Source organism: Lepus europaeus, chromosome 7 (genome assembly GCF_033115175.1).
Source record: "Lepus europaeus isolate LE1 chromosome 7, mLepTim1.pri, whole genome shotgun sequence".
Classification (NCBI taxonomy): Eukaryota; Metazoa; Chordata; class Mammalia; order Lagomorpha; family Leporidae; genus Lepus; species Lepus europaeus.
Window position 1 is genome coordinate 100366754 of NC_084833.1, and position 21445 is coordinate 100388198.

General features: G+C 42.9%; 1 protein-coding gene across 3 annotated transcripts in view; it reads right to left on the reverse strand.

Annotated features, from left to right (window-relative positions):
* The window catches only part of ALG9 (ALG9 alpha-1,2-mannosyltransferase), a 102966-nt gene that overhangs the window by 66582 nt on the left and 14939 nt on the right, over positions 1 to 21445 (reverse strand). For all 3 annotated transcript variants that reach the window (XM_062196991.1, XM_062196993.1, XM_062196992.1), the window contains 6 exons: positions 21085 to 21172; positions 20819 to 20924; positions 9675 to 9797; positions 6253 to 6407; positions 2830 to 2959; positions 1744 to 1891 (listed from right to left, as the gene is read on the reverse strand). In XM_062196991.1, the coding sequence (XP_062052975.1) occupies positions 1744 to 1891; positions 2830 to 2959; positions 6253 to 6407; positions 9675 to 9797; positions 20819 to 20924; positions 21085 to 21172 (750 nt within the window). The remainder of the gene's footprint in view (positions 1 to 1743; positions 1892 to 2829; positions 2960 to 6252; positions 6408 to 9674; positions 9798 to 20818; positions 20925 to 21084; positions 21173 to 21445) is intronic.

A 21445-nucleotide genomic window follows, 5' to 3' on the forward strand; every position in this document is an offset into this window, starting at 1 on the left:
GGTTAAGCTGCCACTTGGGATGCCAGCATCCCATATCAGAATGTCAATCTGAGTCCTGGCTGCTCTGCTTCCAATCCAGCTACCTGCTAATGTACCCAGGAAGACAGTAGATGATAGTAGATGGAGACAGTACTTGGGCCCCTGCCACCCATGTGGGAGACCAAGATAGAGTTCCTGGCTTGCTGGCTTTAGCCTGACTCAGTGGGAGTTGGGTCATTTGGGGAGTGAACCAGCAGATGGAAGATGTGTATGTGTATGTGTGTGTGTGTCTCCCTCTCTATCTGCTGCTCCGCCTTTCAAATAAAAATAAATCTTAAAAAAGTGATCATTAATGAGACACGGCTTTTTTTTTTTTTTAAGATTATTTATTTATTTGAAAGGCAGAGTTACAGAGAGAGAGGGAGATTGATCTTCCATCCCCTGGTTCACTCTCGAAATGGCCACAACAGCTGGGACTTGGCCAGGCCGAAGTCAGGAGCTTCTTCTGGGTCTCCCACATGGGTGCAGAGGCCCAAGCCCTTGGACAACTTTCTGCTGTTTTCCCAGGCCATTAGCAGGGAGCTAGATTGGAAGTGGAGCAGCTGGGATTCAAATCGTGACCATGTAGGATGTCAGCGCTGTAGACGGCAGCTTAACCTACTACACCACAGGGCCAGCCCTGATACAGGGCTTTATTAAGCACAAGAAATTACCACCAAGTAGAGGTAGGCCACCAAAGCCAGTTCTGAAATGCAGCATCTGATTCATCTTAACCAAATTTCCCTTTTACCTAATTAGGACCCTTCAGTGGCTAAATTAGGCAAAAACAAACAAACAAACAAACAACAACAAAAACCAAGGAAGTCTAGGGCATATGCTATCACAGCTAACAGACAACATTAAGAAAACTGGTGCACAGATCTTAACCATAGCTTTCCCCAGCATCACTACACTGGAGAATTTTCACTGCTGGCAGATGAGAAAAATACTTTTTTTTTTTTTTTGACAGGCAGAGTTAGACAGTGAGAGAGAGAGAGAGACAAAGAGAAAGGTCTTCCTTTTTCCATTGGTTCACCCCCCAAGTGGCTGCTACGGCTGGCCAGAGGAAAAATACTTTCCTAAAAACAATCCTCTGGCCGGCGCTGTGGCTCACTTGGCTAATCCTCCACCTGCGGCGCCGGCACCCCGGGTTCTAGACCCGGTTGGGACACCGGTCCTGTCTGGTTTGCTCCTCTTCCAGTCCAGCTCTCTGCTGTGGCCCAGGGAGGCAGTGGAGGATGGCCCAAGTACTTGGGCCCTGCACCCGCATGGGAGACCGGGAGGAAGCACCTGGCTCCTGGCTTCAGATAGGCGCAGTGCGCTGGCCATAGCAGCCATTTGGGGGGTGAACCAACGGAAGGAAGACCTTTCTGTCTCTCTCTCTCACTGTCTAACTCTGCCTGTCAAAAAAAAATCTTCTAGCCACAATTTCCAGGTCACTTTATTAGGGGATTAATATCAAATAATTACAGAATTATAAATATATATCCTCAGGAAGAGTCACGAGCAGAAGCCTAAAACCCAAAGCATTTTCAGACATGGCATACTGCCTAACCACCACAGGGCACAGGTGCACACAGCAGATCTTCCTCCTCCCTGAAATGGTGCGTAATCCAATAACTTTCCATGAAAAATTCTAAAATGAGACAGAAGTGGAAAAGACACCCATGAAATTACAAATTTCACTCCTTGATGTAAAACTATGGTAATTATGGAACATCTTACTTATCAGGCAGCAGGAAGCTGCTGGGAAACCGATGCCACTCTTTCCCCACACAGACATTCACGGGTCTGCCCTCTGGGACGGTGTGGATGGCTGGGTCGGTAGCAATTCGGTAAAATTCTGGATACAAATCAAGGGGTCCGTGATAGCCTGGAAAGGAGAAGCCAGCGAAAGCAGAAGATGAGGAACGTGATTCTGACATTTAACCACAATGCTTGCAAATATTCCACTCTACTCCACATGAAATTTAAAGAGTGGGGAGAGAGATGGCAACTCCCGCAGGAAGCCGGCTCTCTAGTGCAGCTGCAACAGAGACCGCATTGTGCCAAAAATAATTTACTTTCTTGCCCTTCTCTACATTCTTTCACCTTTTTTTTTTTTTTTTTTTTTTTTTTTTTTTTGACAGGCAGAGTGGACAGTGAGAGAGAGAGAGACAGAGAGAAAGGTCTTCCTTTGCCGTTGGTTCACCCTCTAATGGCCGCCGCGGTAGCGCGCTGCGGCCGGCGCACCGCGCTGTTCCAATGGCAGGAGCCAGGTGCTTATCCTGGTCTCCCATGGGGTGCAGAGCCCAAACACTTGGGCCATCCTCCACTGCACTCCCTGGCCACAGCAGAGAGCTGGCCTGGAAGAGGGGCAACCGGGACAGGATCGGTGCCCCGACCGGGACTAGAACCCGGTGTGCCGGCGCCGCAAGGCGGAGGATTAGCCTGTTGAGCCACGGCGCCGGCCTTCTTTCACCTTTTTAACGTCATGTTCTTTAAGCATGTTTGAATATTCTGGGTCCCAACAATGATTATAAGAATAGAATCATGAGACTTTAGCTCCATAGTTGTAACTTAAGGTTAAGGCTTCTTTAATTCATCAGAAGTCATTAAAAGGAAAAAGATAATCCCAAGAACAGAGAAAACAATGTATAATTAATCAAACTAAAAGTAATTCTTAATTTTCTCTTCAATCCCAAGGCACAGAAGTCACATCCCACTATAATGGTCAATCTATATATTCTCCCTTTAGAAAAATTCTTTATAAGTCACGTATGCATTGAGCAATCAGGCATCAAGTAAAACCTAAGTGAAGTGCACATCTACCTCTGAACAGTGCCACAGAACGAGAAAAAGACAAGAGCCCAAACAGGAAAACTGTTCCCAACGCCAGCCAATTGGATGTCACAGTATAATGCTCTAGGCGGTATCGTTGAAAAACAAAGTGGTAACATTTCTAGAAGGAAAGAAAACTGTGTTGATACATGAAGATATACCTTGCACAATATACATAATCACAAGACATCACAGAAACACCAAGAGCAGAGGAAGCAGAAAGAGAGGTTTTATGAAGGGTCTAGGCATTTGCAAACACTCCAAATTCTAAGATGAAAGCCAGCTCCCTTAACACACTCTGTGGGTGGGCTCAGCCACAGGGCTTGCCAAGAGTGAAATCTCACTAGCTTCACAGGACAACTATCTGGATATTTTGCTAGGGCTTGAAGTCCTATTAACGTTTTTATAATAATTAAACAAAAATGCTTTTTGGTAGTTTTCTTTGATGTATGAAGAATTTGATTTGTTTTGATATGAACAGTAATCCTCACCAAGTTTTCATTGACGTTTGCAGTATCAATAACATGTCTCTTGACCAAAGAAGAAACAAGAATTTTTCTTACCGAACATCAAGAACATGCTGCTGATTTTCTGCTAAACAACTTCACAGACCAGATGACTGTTACAATATAGACACACAGGCATGAATCCTGCTGTCTTCAAGTATCTTCTCAGATTTCTTTCCTTCCCTCCTAGATAGGAACTACTTTTGGAAACCAATTTTGGAATATGTAACAAATGTGATAAATATGTTGGGGCCTTTTTCATATATTGAATCTGTCCTCAGGAAATAATCCAAATATCTACATGAAAATATCTATCCTAATATTTATAATGAGTAAATAAGCAATCTAAATTCTAACATGAATTATATCATTATATATAACCAACTTAATATATTATATATTATATCCAATTCAGTAAAGCATTACAATGCTATTAAGATGATGGTAATGAATATGGCAACATGGAGAGTATCACCATACAGCAGTAAATTAAAAGCATTAAAAGTCATATGCACACTTGGTATAACCATAAAAAACCTTGCTGCATGGTACACGCAAAAATGTCAAGAAGGTATTTTTGTTAGGGTAGTTGGGCTCATTTTTTAATCTTTTATTTAATAAATATAAATTTACAAAGTACAGCTTATGGATTACAATGGCTCCCCCCCCCCATAACTTCCCTCCCACCCGCAACCCTCCCCTCTCCCACTCCCTCTCCCATTCCATTCACATTAAGATTCATTTTCAATTCTCTTTATATACAGAGGATCAACTTAGTATATATTAAGTAAAGATTTCAACAGTTTGCACCCACACAGAAACACAAAGTGAAAAATACTGTTGGAGTACTAGTTATAGCATTAACTCACATTGAACAACACATTAAGGACAGAGATCCTACATGAGGAGTAAGTGCACAGTGACTCCTGTTGTTGACTTAACAAATTGACACTCTTGTTTATGGCATCAGTAATCACCCTAGGCTCTTGTCATGAGTTGCCAAGGCTATGGAAGCATTTTGAATTCGCCAACTCCGATCTTATTTAGACAAGCCCATAGTCAAGTTCTCTCCTCCCTTCAGAGAAAGGTACCTCCTTCTTTGATGGCCCCGTTCTTTCCACTGGGATCTCACTCACTCGCAGAGATCTTTCATTTAGGTTTTGGTTTTTTGTTTTGTTTTGTTTTGTTGTCAGAGTGTCTTGGCTTTCCATGCCTAAAATACTCTCATGGGCTCTTCAGCCAGATCCGAATGCCTTATGGGCTAATTCTGAGGCCAGAGTAAGTTGGGCTCATTTTTTAAATCACCTTCTAAATTATCTGCAGGAAGTTCAATTACTTTTATAATCTTTCTAAAATATTTATTTATTTGAAAGACAGAGTTACACAGAGAGAGAAGAGGAGACAGAGCGATAAAGAGAGGTCCACCATCCACTGGTTCACTCCCCAGTTGGCCAAAATAGCCAGAGCTGCACCAATCCAAAGCCAGGAGCCAGGAGCTTCCTCTGGGTCTCCCATGTGGGTGCAGGGGCCCAAGGACTTGGGCTATCTTCTACTGCTTTTCCAGGCCATAGCAGAGAGCTGGATTGGAAGTGGAGCAGCTGGGACTCAAACCGGCGCCCATATGGGATGCCAGCGCCACAGGCGGTGGCTTTACCCACTATGCCAGGACGCCGGGCCTCATACTTTTATAATTTAAATTACTTTTTAAAACTATCACTCTAACATGGATAAGCCTTGAAAACATCACACTAAGTGAAAGAAACCAGTTACAAAAGATCACATTAATTAATCAATCACATTATTAATACATTTATAAAAAATGGCCAGAACAGGGACACCTACAGAAAATAAAATAAACTGGTAGTGACTAGAGCTGGGGCGATATGGGAAAGAGGATGGGGGAACAAAAGTTAAAGATATGGGGCTTCTGAGTGATGAGAATGTTCTAAAATTGTGGTGACGTCTGTAAATATACTACAATCCACTGAACTATACACTTTAAGTAAGTGAACTGCATGATTTATGAATCATAGCTCAATAAATCTATTAAGAGTGCAAAAAAAAATTACCACCCTATTTTTTTTCCCCAACAATTGCAAATAGTAGCAGAGGGCAAGAAAGAGTCCTAAGGTGGCTGAGACCACAAATAGAGAGTAAGATATGCTCTGCCAGGAATTGACCTGGACAGGTTTTAAACCAGGATTACGAAGTATCCCATGTGACTAGCTGCCTGATGTAATCCCAAACTGTTGAGCAAGTTTTATTCTGATTTAGTAACTGAAGAGCACATATTCCATTACTTCTGCCAAAGTGGACCATACAATGACTTAAAACTGTATCACTGCGGCCGGCAGTGTGGCGTGGCAGGTAGACCTACCGCCTGTGATGCCAGCATCCCCTGTGGGTGCCCAGTCATGTCCCAGCTACTCCCCTGCCAAACCAGCTCCCTGATAATAGCCTGGGAAAACCAGTGGAAGATGGCTCAAGTACGTTGGCCCCTGCTACCTATGTGGGAGACCCTGAAGAAGCTTCCGGCCCTTGGCTTCAGCCTGTCCCAGTTCTGGCCATTGCAGCCATCTGGAGAGTGAACCAGCAGATGGAAGAGCTCACTCTGTCTCTGCTTCTCTCACTCTTTCAACCAAATTAATTAATTAAATATATATATATCATTAGCAGCAACTGGATTCTGCCAACAAAGACTAGCACTGCAAACACGTAATCAGTAAATAAGATGACAACCAGCTAGGCAATCAGTGCATAAAGTCTTAATAATCGGATCCCTATCAGTTTGAATGGTATAGCAGAAATATCTCAGGTGGAAGCATTCTGTAATTTTCCCTTAAGTTTTGTGAGCAATTATCTAATCAGTGAAACAAATGAGGCACACATATTTTCCCCTAAAACTCACCTGAAGTGCAGAAAGAGCCACAGCGCCACAGAGACAAATGAGTGGGTAAACGGGGAAAAGAAACCTCTCCTCTTTGTGAGGCTGGATGAAGAAAATTGCAAACCAAATATACATTGGAGCCAAGGTAAGCCAATATGGGTGGCCTAAATTCTGAACTGCAAGACAAAGAAAAATATCCACCTGTCACCATATTAGAACAAAACAACATCTTTAGTTTCAAAGTTCTCTTGATCTGAAATTTGGGAGTAGGCACTAGGGCACCTAGAATATTTCAATTCATGAATTCACAATTTCTCCAACAGGATAACAGTGTCAGGTAGAAAAAGGAATATACTCCTTAGCTCTTCCAAGAGATCCGAAATCTAAAGAGAGGCACAACACTGGATTTAGCTAGAACCTAATTGAAAGGTTAATGGGTAACACAACTTAAAAAATTCTACAATGGGTTTAAAAAAAAAAAACAGAAAGCCTTCCCCCTCCTAATGAGTACTGCCATTAAACTTCCTTAAATTAACCAAAGACATAACACAAACCCATTTCTTGGGCCTTAATTCTTACATTCTGTTTAACACAAATAGTCATAGATCAAAGGAAAGAAAAATAGTTGGGTTCTCAAAATGATTATTGGTTTTCACTGAGCCACAAATGACCATTTCAAAGGTAACATAAAAATACTCTTAACAAAGTTTATCAATTAGGTTTTCTCTCCTCTTCTTAGATACCCATTCACACTGAATTCCAAAATTAGAACCAAGATGTCCTTAAAGCATGTGAAAAAATGAGAGGAATGTTACAAGCACTAGATCCAAGCACCTGCTGGAAGGCTCCTGTGGTTAGGTACATGAGCACTGAGTGATAAGCCTGCAACCCACAGCGAAGGCATCTCCTACTGTGTTTTTATTAGTGACAATGAGTAGGGAATACTAAATGCTGGCAAAAGGTGGACAGACAGCGCCCCCTGGTGTCCCCTATGTCTACAGTGAGCCAACTGAGACCAGATCAGGACTACCACATTAGCATTCCTAGGTATCTGTATCTCACAGAAATTCTTTAGGGATAAAAATTCTTCAACTTCAATAACAAGTTTATTTCTTAAACTTTTTACTCTAACATTTTATCCTGAGACTTTACTTAGTAATTTAGGAGTTGAACCTTTCCAGGTAGTACATTTAAACTGGAATTTTCTTAACTAAAAGAAAATAAGTCAGTGACCAGCATTGTGATACAGTGGGTTGGGCCACCACCTGCAATGCCAGGATCCCATATGAGCACCAATTCGAGCCCCAGTTGCTCCACTTCTGATCCAGCTCCATGCTAATGCCCCTGGGAAAGCAGCGGAAGATGGCTCAAGTGCTTGGGCTCCTGCACCCATGTGAGAGACCTGGATGAAGCTCCTGTGTCCTGGCTTTGGCCTTGCCCAGACTGGACCATCACAGCCATTTGGAGAGTGAACTAGCAAAAGGAAGACCTGTGTGTGTGTGTCTCTGTCTTTTTTAAAGATTTATTTATTTATTTAATAAATAAAGAGAGGAGACAGACAGGTCTTCCATCTACTGGTTTACTCCCCAAACGGCTGCAATGGCTGGGGCTGGGCCAGGAGCTTCTTCCGGGTCTTCCACAAGGGTGCAGGAGCCCAAGTACTTGGGTCATCTTCTGCGGCTTTCCCAGGTGCATTAGAAGGGAGCTGGATCAGAAGTGGAGCAGCCAGAACTCAAACCACCGCCCATATGGGAAGCCAGCACTGTAGGCAGAGGCTTAGCCTTCTATGCCACAGAGCCAGTCTGATAAATATTTAAAAATTTTTTTCTATAAAGCCTCTTTCTATTCTATAAAGCCTAACAATTTTTAAAATATAACCAAAATTATTGAAATGTCCTCCAAAAAAAAGTATAAAGTCACTGTACTCCATAAGATCTTTAAATTTTGGACTTTTTCTTTTAGAAAGTATTGTTTCTATTTTAAAATATACATAAAAGTGTAAAGATGATCAACACCGCTCATTTTCTTACTAGGTGGATATGTGTGTACATTATACACATTGTTAAGCCAAAGTTAGACTCATACTGTAAACAGCATCTTAATATTTGTTTAACTTAAATTCCTATATGCAAATTTCCCATAAGCATGAGGTATTTTTATTGTCAGAAAGTAGGTTGCTTTTCAAAAAAAGGGAAAAGTAATCCTTGAGAAAAACAAGGATTGGAGGAATAATAAGGTTACACCTCCATGGAACAACTGAATTAAAAATGTGAATACTACACATACAAGATGAATGAGCTGGTTTCTTGAAGGAAAAAAAAAAAAGAAGTGAGATGGAAGACTGCCTAAAAAGTGTAAGAAGCCTAATTGCAAATTCAGTGTGTGACCCTGTTTAGATCCTGCTTTAAACAAACTAAACATAAAAAGCTATTTTCAGACAAACTAGGAAATAGGAGTATCAATTGGATATCAGATGATATTAAGGAATGATGTTAATTTTGTTAGGATAATGACATTCTAGTTATGGTCAAAGAAAAGTTCTAAAACAAAACAAAAATGATGTTGAAAATAGTTCTCATATTCTAATAATACAGCTAAGGTTTTATAAACCATTAATAGCAGAAAAGCAGAATTGTGGGTTAGGGGAAATTAATTATATGGCCTCCAGACAGAAAAATCGGAAATTGAACATCTTTCCAAAGTGCATGTGAACTTCTGCTCAAATCTGTTTTCTATAAAAGAAGCTGTAGGCACTGTGTATCTATAACTTGAGAAAACACAGGCAGTGCAGTACACAGAACACAAAGAATCAATGACACTCCAAACCTTCTTACAGGCGTAAACACAGAAGAACCTTGCTTAAGAAGTTCAAAGCTTCTCTTCCTTCAGTACTAAATTTGTGGAGAACCCTTGTAGGGTTCAGTTTTCCCATTTTGGGTTTTAGGAATTCCTGGAAGAATGTCTGCCTTCAGCACGAGTTGTCTTCAGCACTCTACTGGTTAACACATACTTCTGTACAAGCACAGGGTTCGAACAGGCTTGCTGTCTTCTCAGCCTGGAATAAATGGCTTTGTTTTTCTGGCACGATTATGTACATACTGACTTCCTCACTTGAAGAGATAAGAAGCTATCTCTGTCAGTGTAATTTGCAACAAGTTCATGGAAATGCATTATGCACTTGAGACATATGGCATTAAAATTATGCGTGGATTTCAAAACTTTCTGCACAAAAATAAATCTTTTAAGTTCATTCCATGAACCTGCTGAAGCATCCCAATAGGTTCAAGTAAGTTCCAAACACAGACTTAAAATTCAACAAGCCACCATTTCTATAGGAAGAAAATGGAGAATAAAATAAGCAGAATTCGTTTTGTCCTCTTGGTATACATTGTTACTTATTTTTTCTTCCCTCCAAAAAAATCCTACCATCTCATGCCACTCACCGTGAAATCTCTGCAGCAGATATTCCATAAGAGAAGTCAGTGGCAAAACCAGGAGCGCCAAAGCAAAGGCTATGTTGAAATTCAGAAATCCATTAATTAAATAGAAATACCAGGGCTCTGTACCTGAGGGAGACAGAGAGATAAGAAATCCTGAGTGGATGCCTTCAACACCTATTGCAGTATTTGACTCATGTTCTTTGTTCATGTAACATTGATGATCCAAAGCTTCCAGGGACTAACAGTCCACAAGCCCACTCTCTTTCCATGTTTGGCCACACTTGGGAAGCACAAGAGCAGAAGATGGGAAGAGAATGGGGACTGCTCACAGTGATTCCCTTAGAAACCAAGATTCAGATATTTCGTGGGGCAGGCATTGTGGCACAGCAGGTTAAGCTGCTGCTTGGGATGCCCACGTCCCATACTGGGATGCCTGGAATCAAGTCCTGCCTCCCACTTCCTGCTAATGTGCCTGGGAGGCAGCAGATGGTCCAAGTGCTTGGGTTCCTGCTACCCATGTGGGAGACCCTGGATCCTGGTTGCAACCTGGCCTAGCCCTGGCTTAGGCCTAGCTGTTATGGGCATTTGGGGATTGAACCAGCAGTGGAAGATTTCTCTCTTTGTCTCTCCTCTCTCATTCTGCCTTTCAATCAAATAAACATTTTTTAAAATTTTAGCTGTATTTTCCATATCTACAGAAAATTTACTGTATCTTTTTCTCTTCTACCACATGAAGACAAGGTGTTTCCTCCTCCCAACAAAGCAACCACAAGGTGCCATCTTGGAGCAGAGACCTTGCCCTGACCAGACACCAAATCTGCCAGCACCTTGACCCTGAAGTCCTAGCTCCCAAAACTATGAGAAATTTCTGTTATTTATAAATTATCCAGGTACAGGTATTCCGTCACAGTAGCACAAATATACTAAGACAGAAACTTGATGTTATCTAGCCCAAACTGTCATATTTAAATGGACTAATACTTTCAAAAAACAACCAATTGAAGTAGCTTAGAAACACACAGCCACACAGAGCTAAAATAATAAAAATGTCATTTGAATTTGGCCACTTGGGAAAAAGTGATCAAAGAAAGTTGGTCTGTGCTATGCGGGCCTCTCCCATTTGTTCTAACCTGTCAGTGCTGTTTACATTCCATCACCTTTCCCCGTGATATGTTCAACTGCTACTTTATAGTCACGTACACAGGGTGCCAAGCATTCGGGAAAAAGCAACTTGTTTTTCTTAGAATCATGGTCAGAGACTCAGGCCCTGCTCAGGAGCTCTAAGGATTCAGAATGAAGCGAAATGACTGAAAACACCGCCCCACTCACACCAGCTTTGATTCTTTAACTTGAAATCCTTAAAGCCTGATGATGAGAAGCAGCCCCCCTCCCCCCTGCATATTTAGCAGACTCTTCATCTGCTTTTCCCCTGGGTATGATTACTTCAATCAGGCACTGAATGACACATGCGGGTTTTAATCACTGTGTGTTGTGACACCCGCCTTGCACCATAGCAATTTCCTGCAATCAGCATTGCTTAAAAGGGTAATCAGGAGGCAGAGGAATAGTCAGAAAAACCTGACATTTTTGCAGCTTGCGCAGCAAAGTAAGATTAGAAACCAAACCCATAATGCTAGAAACATCTAGGGGAGGAGTAAGGAGGAAAGGGGCTACACCAAGGAAGGGCTCAAGTTCCATTGTGCGTCACCCCTGGGGAAAGCTCCCTCTTTCCTGTCTAAATACAATGATGAGGATTGTTCAGGAACAGAGGTCCTGTCCCAGGCCAAGTTCATCAGGGAACTTTTAATCTTGTATTCTTTACAAATAAGGGTTTGGGTTGCAGAAAACTAATGGATGGTTTTATTCTCAAAACAGAAATAAGTCTCCTCTCTGAATTCTAATTACTATTTACCATATCTCCTAAACGGAGTCCTTTAAAGATCCAGTTTCCACAGAGGTAAGCTTTTGTGTAGTCCCCTCCTGACCACCAGTTTGGGAGTAATGTTATCACTACCTGCTTCATTCCTTAACAGAATTCTGAAAATCTGAGCTTGTGAAAAAAAAACCACAGCGTGACCAAGAGAAGGGGTCAGTCCTCACATCACCTCTCACAGACAGCTCAGCTTCGGTAGAGAACGTCTGCTGCCTCTCCGACAGCTGCCAATATAGACCGGGTTTCCCTCACCCCCAGGGGTTACTCTTTAGGTTCCCGTAAATATTTATCTTTATCAAAACTTACTACATCCTCTGGTTAGAAGTGCCTTTCTACCTGCCTATTCATATACTGTATTCTGAGCTTGGGAACCAAAAGTACTAAGTTGGCAAACTCAGTTCTTTCTAAGTGTTGAGCGCTCATAAATCAAGCTCTCAGGCAGTGAACATTTCATAACACACTGCTATTTCCCTGAAGCATGGGGCAAAAACTGGGGGCAGGCCAAGAGCGAAGAAAGTTCAAGTGACAAGTCTTCAAAACAAGGGCGAAAAGGCACAAAAAGTGAATTCTGTTAGTGTTCTTCCCTACTTGATAAGACATCTGCCTGGGGAAAGAAAAGGTTATAAACTTGTCTTTCCAGAGACATACTCCATGCTGATGATCAGAAATCATCAGAGCTGAACTGTGCAGAGAAAGCACTGTCAGGATGACAAGCTAAATATCGAACGGGTGCAAGATTTAAGGGGAAGCTTGCAGCAGGGTCTCTGCAGGGAGTGACTCACCCACCTCCTCCTTTATGGAAAATGCCTCAATTGCTTTCATTCAAATGAGCTAAAGGGAGATCTGAAAGAAGCTAAAGAATAAAAGATAATGTTTACTGTTGCATAGATTGAATGAAGAGGAACTATTTTACAGGCCTGTAATTTTACAGAACTGTAGGAACTAAATTATAGTAAATCATCCTTATAAATATCAAATTTGCACCACCAAAAGAGAAAAGCCACCAAGGTTCAACAGAAATGATTAACAAAGAGTGAAGACTTGAGAACAGGCCTGGCTGGCAGTCAATTCTAAGCAGGACCCCAGGAAACTCCACTGGGGCTTTTCCCTCTGTGGCTCCAAGAAAGGAAAGCCATGAGCCTTCTAACAGAGGGCATTTGCCTCTACCTTCTAAAACTTTCCATCCATGGTCTGACAGAGGCGGAGAAAACACATAACAGGGAACAAATGGGACCCTGTCCTAGACTGCAAAGTGGCACCCTGAGCAGGCCCACTGTTCTTCCTGAGGGGAGGGAGTTTCCTACAAATGCCCACCCACACCTACCCCTGGCCCACGTATTCCTCATCAGAGAGCACCACTCTTCACCAACCAAAAACTCTTGTTGACATCAATAACTGAGAACATGAAATGCTGCAAGAAGCAAAAATCAGTGCCAAGACCAATCACTCTCTTTTCTGCAATGTTAAATTCACCTTTTGATCTTCAATCCCACAGAGGTTTTTCTTATGAATTCACAATATTTCTGTTGATACCACCCTAAATTTCCTACATGCCAAGTATTCTTTAGCTCATCCAAACACTCCCTCTTTCTTCAACAAGGGGTCCAGAGCAGTGCTTCCATATGAGAGAGAGCTTGCCAGTGTGTATATCACTCTAAACTTTCCCAGTCTCTCCACAGACCCTCAAAGGTGCACCTTCTCATCCTCTCTGCAGATCAAATCATCTTATCTTCTGCCCCCATCTGTGTTTCTGTAAGCTTATTCTCCACAGAGTCTCAACAGAAAACTCCAGGATTTTACAAGGCTGTTCTCAGTAGAAAAAAACAAAATCTTGGCCGGCGCCGTAGCTTAACAGGCTAATCCTCCCCCTTGCGGCACCAGCACACCAGGTTCTAGTCCCGGCTGGGGCGCTGGATTCTATCCCGGTTGCCCCTCTTCCAGGCCAGCTCTCTGCTATGGCCCAGGAAGGCAGTGGAGGATGGCCCAAGTGCTTGGGCCCTGCACCCGCATGGGAGACCAGGAGAAGCACCTGGCTCCTGGCTTCGGATCAGCACGATGCGCCGGCCTTGGAGGCCATTGGAGGGTGAACCAATGGCAAAAAGGAAGACCTTTCTCTCTGTCTCTCTCTCTCTCACTATCCACTCTGCCTGTCAAAAAACAAAGCAAAACAAAACAAAACACAATCTTGGGAGTTAGACAACCTGGGGCATTTATCCAACTTCTTCCACTTATTTAACTACATGGCAAGTCCCTCATCACATCAACCTCAGTTTCCTCATCTGCGAATGAGGATAAATAACACCTACCTATCATGGTTCTTGCAAAGAGAAGAAGAGAAGATGGTCTGTGTCAAATTTCTGGCACGTATTAAGCATTCAATAAACAGACGCTATAATCAATATCCACTCCTTTACCCGCATCAGCTCTTGTCTAGAATGTGTCATGAATACAGTGCTATCTGTGGTAGGTATTTGGCCTAGCAGGTAAGCTTCCAGTGGGGATACCTGCATTGCATATTAAGAGAGCCTGGGTTTGAGTCCTGGCTCTGGCTCCCAACTCCAGTTTCCTGCTAATGCACATCCTGGGAGGGAGCAGGTGATGGTTCAAGTAGTTGAGTCCCAGCTACTCACATGGGAAGCCTGGGCTGAGTTCCCAGTTCCCAGCTTGGCCTGGCTCAGCCTTGGCCATTGCAGGCATTCTGGAAGGAAACCAGTGGATGGGAGATCTGCCTCTCAATTAATAAAAATTAAATATATAAACTATCTACCCAAGAAAATATAGAAAGACTCTTTAAAAATCAGGAACAACGGGGGCTGGTGCTGTGGTATAGTAGGTTAAACTTCTGCCTGTGGCGCCAGCATCGCTTATGGGCACTGGTTCGAGTCACAGCTGCTCCACTCCTGATCCAGCTCCCTACTAATGGCCTGGGAAGACAGTAGAAGATGGTCCAAGTGCTGGGCCCCTGCACCCACAAAGGAGACCCAGCAGAAGCTCCTGGCTTCAGATGGGCCCAGCTCCAGCCATCGCAACTATTTGGGGAGTGAATCAGCAGATGGAAGACCTTTCTGTCTCTCCCTCTGTTTGCAACTCTGCTTCTCAAATAAATAATAAATCTTGGGGCCAGCACCGTGGCTCACTTGGTTAATCCTCAGCCTGCGGTGCCAGCATCCCATATGGGCACCGGGTTCTAGTCCTGGTTGCTCCTTTCCAGTCCAGCTCTCTGCTGTGGCCCGGGAGGCAATGGAGGATGGCCCAAGTGCTTGGGCCCCTGCACCCACTTGGGAGACCAGGAGGAAGCACCTAGCTCCTGGGTTCAGACTGGCACAGCACCGGCCGTAGTGGCCACTTAGGGGGTGAACCAACAGAAGGAAGACCTTTCTCTCTCTCTCTCTCTCTCTCTCACTGTCTAACTCTGCCTGTCAAATTAAAAAATCTTAAAAAAAAAAAAAAATCAGGAACAGCAAAAAAGGCAAACATACTGGGGCCAGCATTGCGGCACAGCAGGTTAAGTCACTGTCTACAACACCAGCATCCCACACAAGCATCAGTTCAAGTCCCAGCAACTCTACTTCTCATCCAGCTCCCTGCTAGTGTGCCTGGGAAAGCAGCAGAAAACAGTCAAAATGTTTGGGCCCCTGCCACCTACATGAGAGACCCTGATGGAGTTCCAGGCTCCTGGGTTCAGCCTGGCCCAGCCCTGCCCTTACAGCTATTAGGAGAGTGAATCATTAGATAGATCTCTGTCACTCCTTTTCTCTCTGTAACTCTGCCTTTCAAATAAAGAAATCTTTTTTTTTAAGGACACATTTATGACTATAATCACAATGAGGGCTGGCATTGTAGTAATTAAGCCACCATTTGTGACACAGGCATACCACACTGTTCGAGTTCCAGCTACTCTGCCTCCAATCCAGGTTCTAGGTAATGTGCCTGGGAAGACAACAGAAGGTGGCACAATTACTTGGGCCCATGCTACCCATGTGAGAGATCAAGATAGAGTTCCTGCTTCCTGGCTTTGTCCTGGCCCAGACCTCACTGTGTGGTCATTTGGGGAGAGAACCAGCAAATGGAATATGTAAATAAATACAATGTTTTAAAAAATCACAATGGAAACTTGAAATCCTTACTCATACCTAATTACTTTCTACCAAAAACTCAGCCAAACCTGTAAAATACTGAACTGAATATTCAATATTTTTGCCAACAGTACCAACACTTGAATTCCCATGCCTGAAATGTACTCTCCTAGCATCTATTAGGCCAGGAGTTGTGAACTTTTTTTCTGTCAGGGGTCATTTGTGTGCCAAACAAAATTATCACCTTAAAAATTAGCCTGCTATAGATTTATCAGATTTTAAGTCCTGCCTGTAGTTGCCTTGGCTGGGCAACACCAAATGATTTTGTGGGCCTTATATGACCTACAGGTCAGACATTCCTTAACTCTGTGACTAGGCAAACACCTATTCTTCCTTCTAGGCTGAGCTCAGGAACCACACTTCTCCTGATACCACCAGAGGACTTCTTCCAATGATTCCCTATCTTCCCACTGTACTGTTACTATTTATTATGCATCTGCAGCCTATTAGCAAGTTCCATGAGGACACACGATAAATGTTCAAAAGCAACTTATTCAATGTTTCTTTAACTTAAGTCCATTCATCCACTGATTCAGAATTATATGTAGGGGCCGGTGCCGTGGCTCATTTGGTTAATCCTCAGCCTGTGGCACTGGCATCCCATATGGATGCCGGGTACTAGTCCCGGTTGCTCCTTTTCCAGTCCAGCTCTCTGCTGTGGCCCGGGAGGGCAGTGGAGGATGGCCCAAATGCTTGGGCTCCTGCACCCCCATTGGAGACCAGGAAGAAGCACCTGGCTCCTGGTTTCGGATCAGCACAGTGCCAGCCATTGTGGCCATTTGCGGAGTGAACCAACGGAAGGAAGACCTTTCTCCTTCTGTCTCTCTCTCTGTCTATAACTCTACCTGTCAAATAAAAAATTTAAATAAATAAATAAAATTAAAATTATTTGTAGGCTTATTATGTTTTTACATATAAGAATCAATACTAACAGAGCTATGCAAAAATCATCAGCACTTGGCCTTTTTATTTTCAGATAAGAAACTGTGTACTTATCATAGCTAATGAGGTACTTGGAATGGAAAAGTCTTAAAAATAGCCAGAATTGGGGCCAGTGCTATGGAAAAGCAAGTAAAGCTGCTGCCTGCAGTGCCGGCATCCCATGTGGGCGTGGGTTCGAGTCCTGGCTGCTCCACTTCCAAACCAGCTCTCTGCTATGGCCTAAGAAAGCAGTGGAAGATGGCCTAAGTGCTCAGGCTCCTGCACACATGTGGGAGACCTGGAAGAAGCTCCTGGCTTTGGATCGGCCCAGCTCCAGCCGTTGTGGTCATTTGGGGAGTGAACCAGCGGATGGAAGACCTCTCTCTCTGCTTCTGTCTCTCTACAACTCTTTCAAATAAATAAGTACATTTTTAAAAAAATAGCTAAAATCATGCCAAACAGTGCCAAACTGTGCCAAACATGGAAATAAAGAGCTGGAGTTTCCAAGACAAAAGACATGTTATTTGGGGCCGGCACTGTGGCATAGTGGGTAAAGCTGCCAACTGCAGTGCCAGCATCCCATATGGGTGCCGGTTAGAGTCCCAGCTGTCCCACTTCTGATCCAGCTCTCTGCTATGGCCTGGGGAAGCAGTGGAAGATGGCCTAAGTCATTGGGCCCCTGCACTCATGTGGGAGACCTGGAAGAAGCTCCTGACTCCTGGCTTCGGTCGTTTCAGCCATTTGGGGAGTGAACCAGCAAATAAAAGACCTCTCTCTCTCTGCCTCTCCTTCTCTCTCAGTGTAACTCTGACTTTGAAATAAATAAATTAATTTTAAAAAAAAGATATGCTATCTCACTATTAGGTAATCTTTCTGCATTAAAGTATCTAGTACAAGATGGGTCTCCGAGAGTCACTGAACAGATTTAACAATTATAATAAGATTAGCATTTAATCATAAAGTACGTATCACTTTAAAAAGTACTTTACATCTATTATTCTTATGTGATATCAAGAAAATATTAAGCCAGTACCACACAACAAATCTAAAACCAAAATAGTTCTAGGCTACAATAGTAGTAATCAAGGCACTAACGTGACCTAGTGGATACCAGAATTCATTCATTCATTCATTCATTCTTGACTAGTCTTTATTGCTAACCTAGAATATACAAAGAATTTCTACTCCTAGGATGGAAGAAATATTCACTCTGCAGGCCTGCTGAAGCAAAAAGGAAGTTATCACTCTTTAAAGAACAGGAATCAGACCAAAACATTTGTCAAATTCAAAGATGAGATAAAAGCCCAAAAATTCTATCAAAGAACAACTCTAAAGTCTGACTCACTACGGCACTGAATCAGTCCTGTTCGTGCTTAGTGCGACACTTCCTCTGTCCCAACAAGGCCTTGCAACCACTAGGAAGGTGATTAGTTCCTGTAGTTCCAAAATAGCCACATTTGTAAACTGTATTTATTTGAAAGGCAGAATTACAGAGAGGGAGGGAGAGACAGAGTTCTTCCATCCACTGGTTCACTCTCCAAATGACCCAACAGCTAGGGCTGGGCCAGGATGAAGCCAGGAGCCAGGAGCTTCATCCAGGTCTCTCACATGGATGTAGGGGCCCAAGAACTTGGGGCCCAAGAACTTGGGGCATAGTCTGCTGCTTTCCCAGGTGTATTAGCAGAGAGCTGTATGAGAAACAGAGCAGCTGGGACTTAAACAGGCATTCATATAGGATGCCGGTGCTGCAGGTGATGGCTTAAACTGCTCAACCACAACATCAGCTCCCAAAAGAGCAAAAAAATTTTTTTTAAAGATTTATTTAAAAGTTCAAGTCCTGGCTGCTCCACTTCTGATCCAGCCCCCTGCTAATGGCCTGGGAAAGTAGCAGAGGATGGCCTAAGTGCTTGGGCCCCTGTACCCTCGTTGGGGACCCAGAGGAGGCTCCTGGCTTTGGATCTGCCCAGTTCCAGCCACTGCGGCCATTTGGGAAATGAGCCAGCAGATGAAAGACCTTTCTTTCTCCCTCTCTTGGTCTGTAACTTGGCCTCTCAAATAAATAAATAAATAAATCTAAAAAGAAAGAAAAGAAAATTAAGAACCTAATTTTTCAAAGTTACCTCAAATTAACCTATTCACCATACAGACTATATGCTTCCAACAGGCTCCATGTAAATCAATTTTTGTTGTGCAACCTTGTTTTGTAGAATCAAATAAAATTTTACAAGTAAACTGAAACAAGGTGCAATTAAAAACATGCAAACTCTCCTGGCTAAAGGGAGACATCTAGAGGCAAAAGCTTAAAATTGGGGCCTTCTCTCACATCCTTGGGATGGGATTTTGGAGGCAGCCATAAAGAAGACTTTTTTTTTTTTGACAGGCAGAGTGGACAGTGAGAGAGAGAGAGAGAGACAGAGAGAAAGGTCTTCCTTTTTGCCGTTGGTTCACCCTCCAATGGCCGCCACAGCCGGCGCATCTTGCTGATCCGAAGCCAGGAGCCAGGCGCTTCTCCTGGTCTCCCATGCGGGTGCAGGGCCCAAGCACTTGGGCCATCCTCCACTGCCTTCCCGGGCCATAGCAGAGAGCTGGCCTGGAAGAGGGGCAACCGGGACAGAATCCGGCGCCCCAACCGGGACTAGAACCCGGTGTGCCGGCGCCGCAAGGCGGAGGATTAGCCTGTTAAGCCATGGCGCCGGCCCATAAAGGAGACTTTTAAAGTTCTTTTCACTTAGCAATTATTCTCTAGCCATGTGGTCTGTGAATTCAATCCACCAAATCAAATACTGCTTATGTTAAGCTATTACTTGCCATCCAAAATAATATTCCCTAAATCCTAAGAGGCTCAAGGAGATCTCACTCATATTCTGACTTTAAATTTCCTCATTCAATTGTTGGTTCTATTGGCAGAATAGCACAGGAAAATGATGGAAATAGTTATCACTAAAATAAGTACAGAGAGAGTCAAGATTAACTTGGTTCATAACAAAAGCTCAAAACACATAAAACACTCTAAGACCCTCAAAATATCAAAGCAGAAGAAATGATATCAAGTTTAATGAAAATATCGCCTCACAAAACACTTACCAATTTGGCTGATCTAATCAGAAAGATCTTTAGTTCGTGTCTTTGTATCTACAACTAACTCAAATGCCATCCAGGCCAAATACAACTCTCTCTGTAAGTAGCTGAGTGAAAGGCATCAGGAGGGGGTGAAGATGGGGTGAATTACAGAATGCACCCCCAAATTAAAGGCATTCCATGCTTTTCCCTCTCACCCCTAAACTGGCCACAGTACCCACTTGCTGCTAAGTCTCCATTTGCTACATTTCATCTACAAATTGACCCTACTTCCATCCCTAACGCCTGATAACACATATCTAAAACACAAAAAGTAACTGAATGTGCACATAAAAATGTCTGGAGGAATATACAAGCAGATGTTAAGAACAGCTATGTAGAAATGATGAGATTTTGTGTTTTCTTCTTTTTGTAATTGTATTGATTTCTAAAGAGAGAAAAAAGTAACTTTTAATTTAAAAAAAAGCTACAGTAGGGGCCAGCACTGTGGCGCTGTAGGTTAATCTTCTGCCTGCAGCACAGGCATCCCATACGGGAACCGGTTCTAGTCCCAGCTGGTCCTCTTCCAATCCAGCTCTCTGCTGTGGCCTGGGAAAGCACAAGAAGATAGCCCAAGTGCTTAGGCCCCGAACCCACATGGGAGAGTAAGAAGCACCTGGCTCCTGGCTTTGGATCAGCACAGCTCCGGCCGCTGCAGTCATTTGGGGAGTGAACCAATGGAAGGAAGACCTTTCTCTCTGTCTCTCCCTCTCATTGTAACTCTAGCTCTCAAATACATAAATAAAAACTTAAAAAAAAAAGTTACAGTATACCCAACAGGGCCCTCAAAAACTGAAACTGGAAATGACAGGACAAACAGCAAGTGAGTATTTGAAAATCATATTAATCAAGCAGAAATATTTGAGTGGCTACATGTCATCACTGTGCTATATATTCAAATGTCATTCTATTTTTAAGTAGGAAAAGAAGATCACCAGCAATGAAATGCTACATTTGATGAAATGAGGCAAGTGAATTAAATTAAAAGCTTGGGCAACCTAACCTATCTCCTAATTCCTTCCCACATTTCATAACCTTACCATAAAGATCAGGTCCATGAGGAGTAAAGACATTATACAAAACAATGTTCAGCGGTGCGATCACCAACTTCCCGTAATAGTAGCTGTCAATGACCACAACAGGCACCTGAAAAAAGAAAACACAGTAATTGTAGAGTTTTGCTCCGGAAACATTCTCAAAATGCTCATAGAATATGACTGAGAAGGAAAAATAAAATGAACTCCTAATGTTCCGTTTATCACATTAGAAGTTGCTTTTATTACAACTTTGGAACAAAACGACTCACCAGAAAGAGAATAAGGGCCACCAGTGACCAGTGAAAGAAACTCTTCCACCTTCGTTTCATGACCAGCAAATCAAAGGCAATGGGCAAACTATACAACAGAGAAACAGAAATTGGGGAGTTAAATAATAACGTGGGTCAGATTCACACACACCTCATGCTGAACTGAGAACAAAACGCCTCTACCAGTTATAGTGTGGGAACAATGCTGAGATATGCAGGGATATCTGTGCAAAAATACACTGATCTCTTCACAGGACCCATCAGGGAGCTATGCAGTTCACAGATGCACAGCAAACAGAAACACTGTGCTACCAGAATGAACTCCATTTAATACCTATTGATGTGTAATGGACATTTAAAA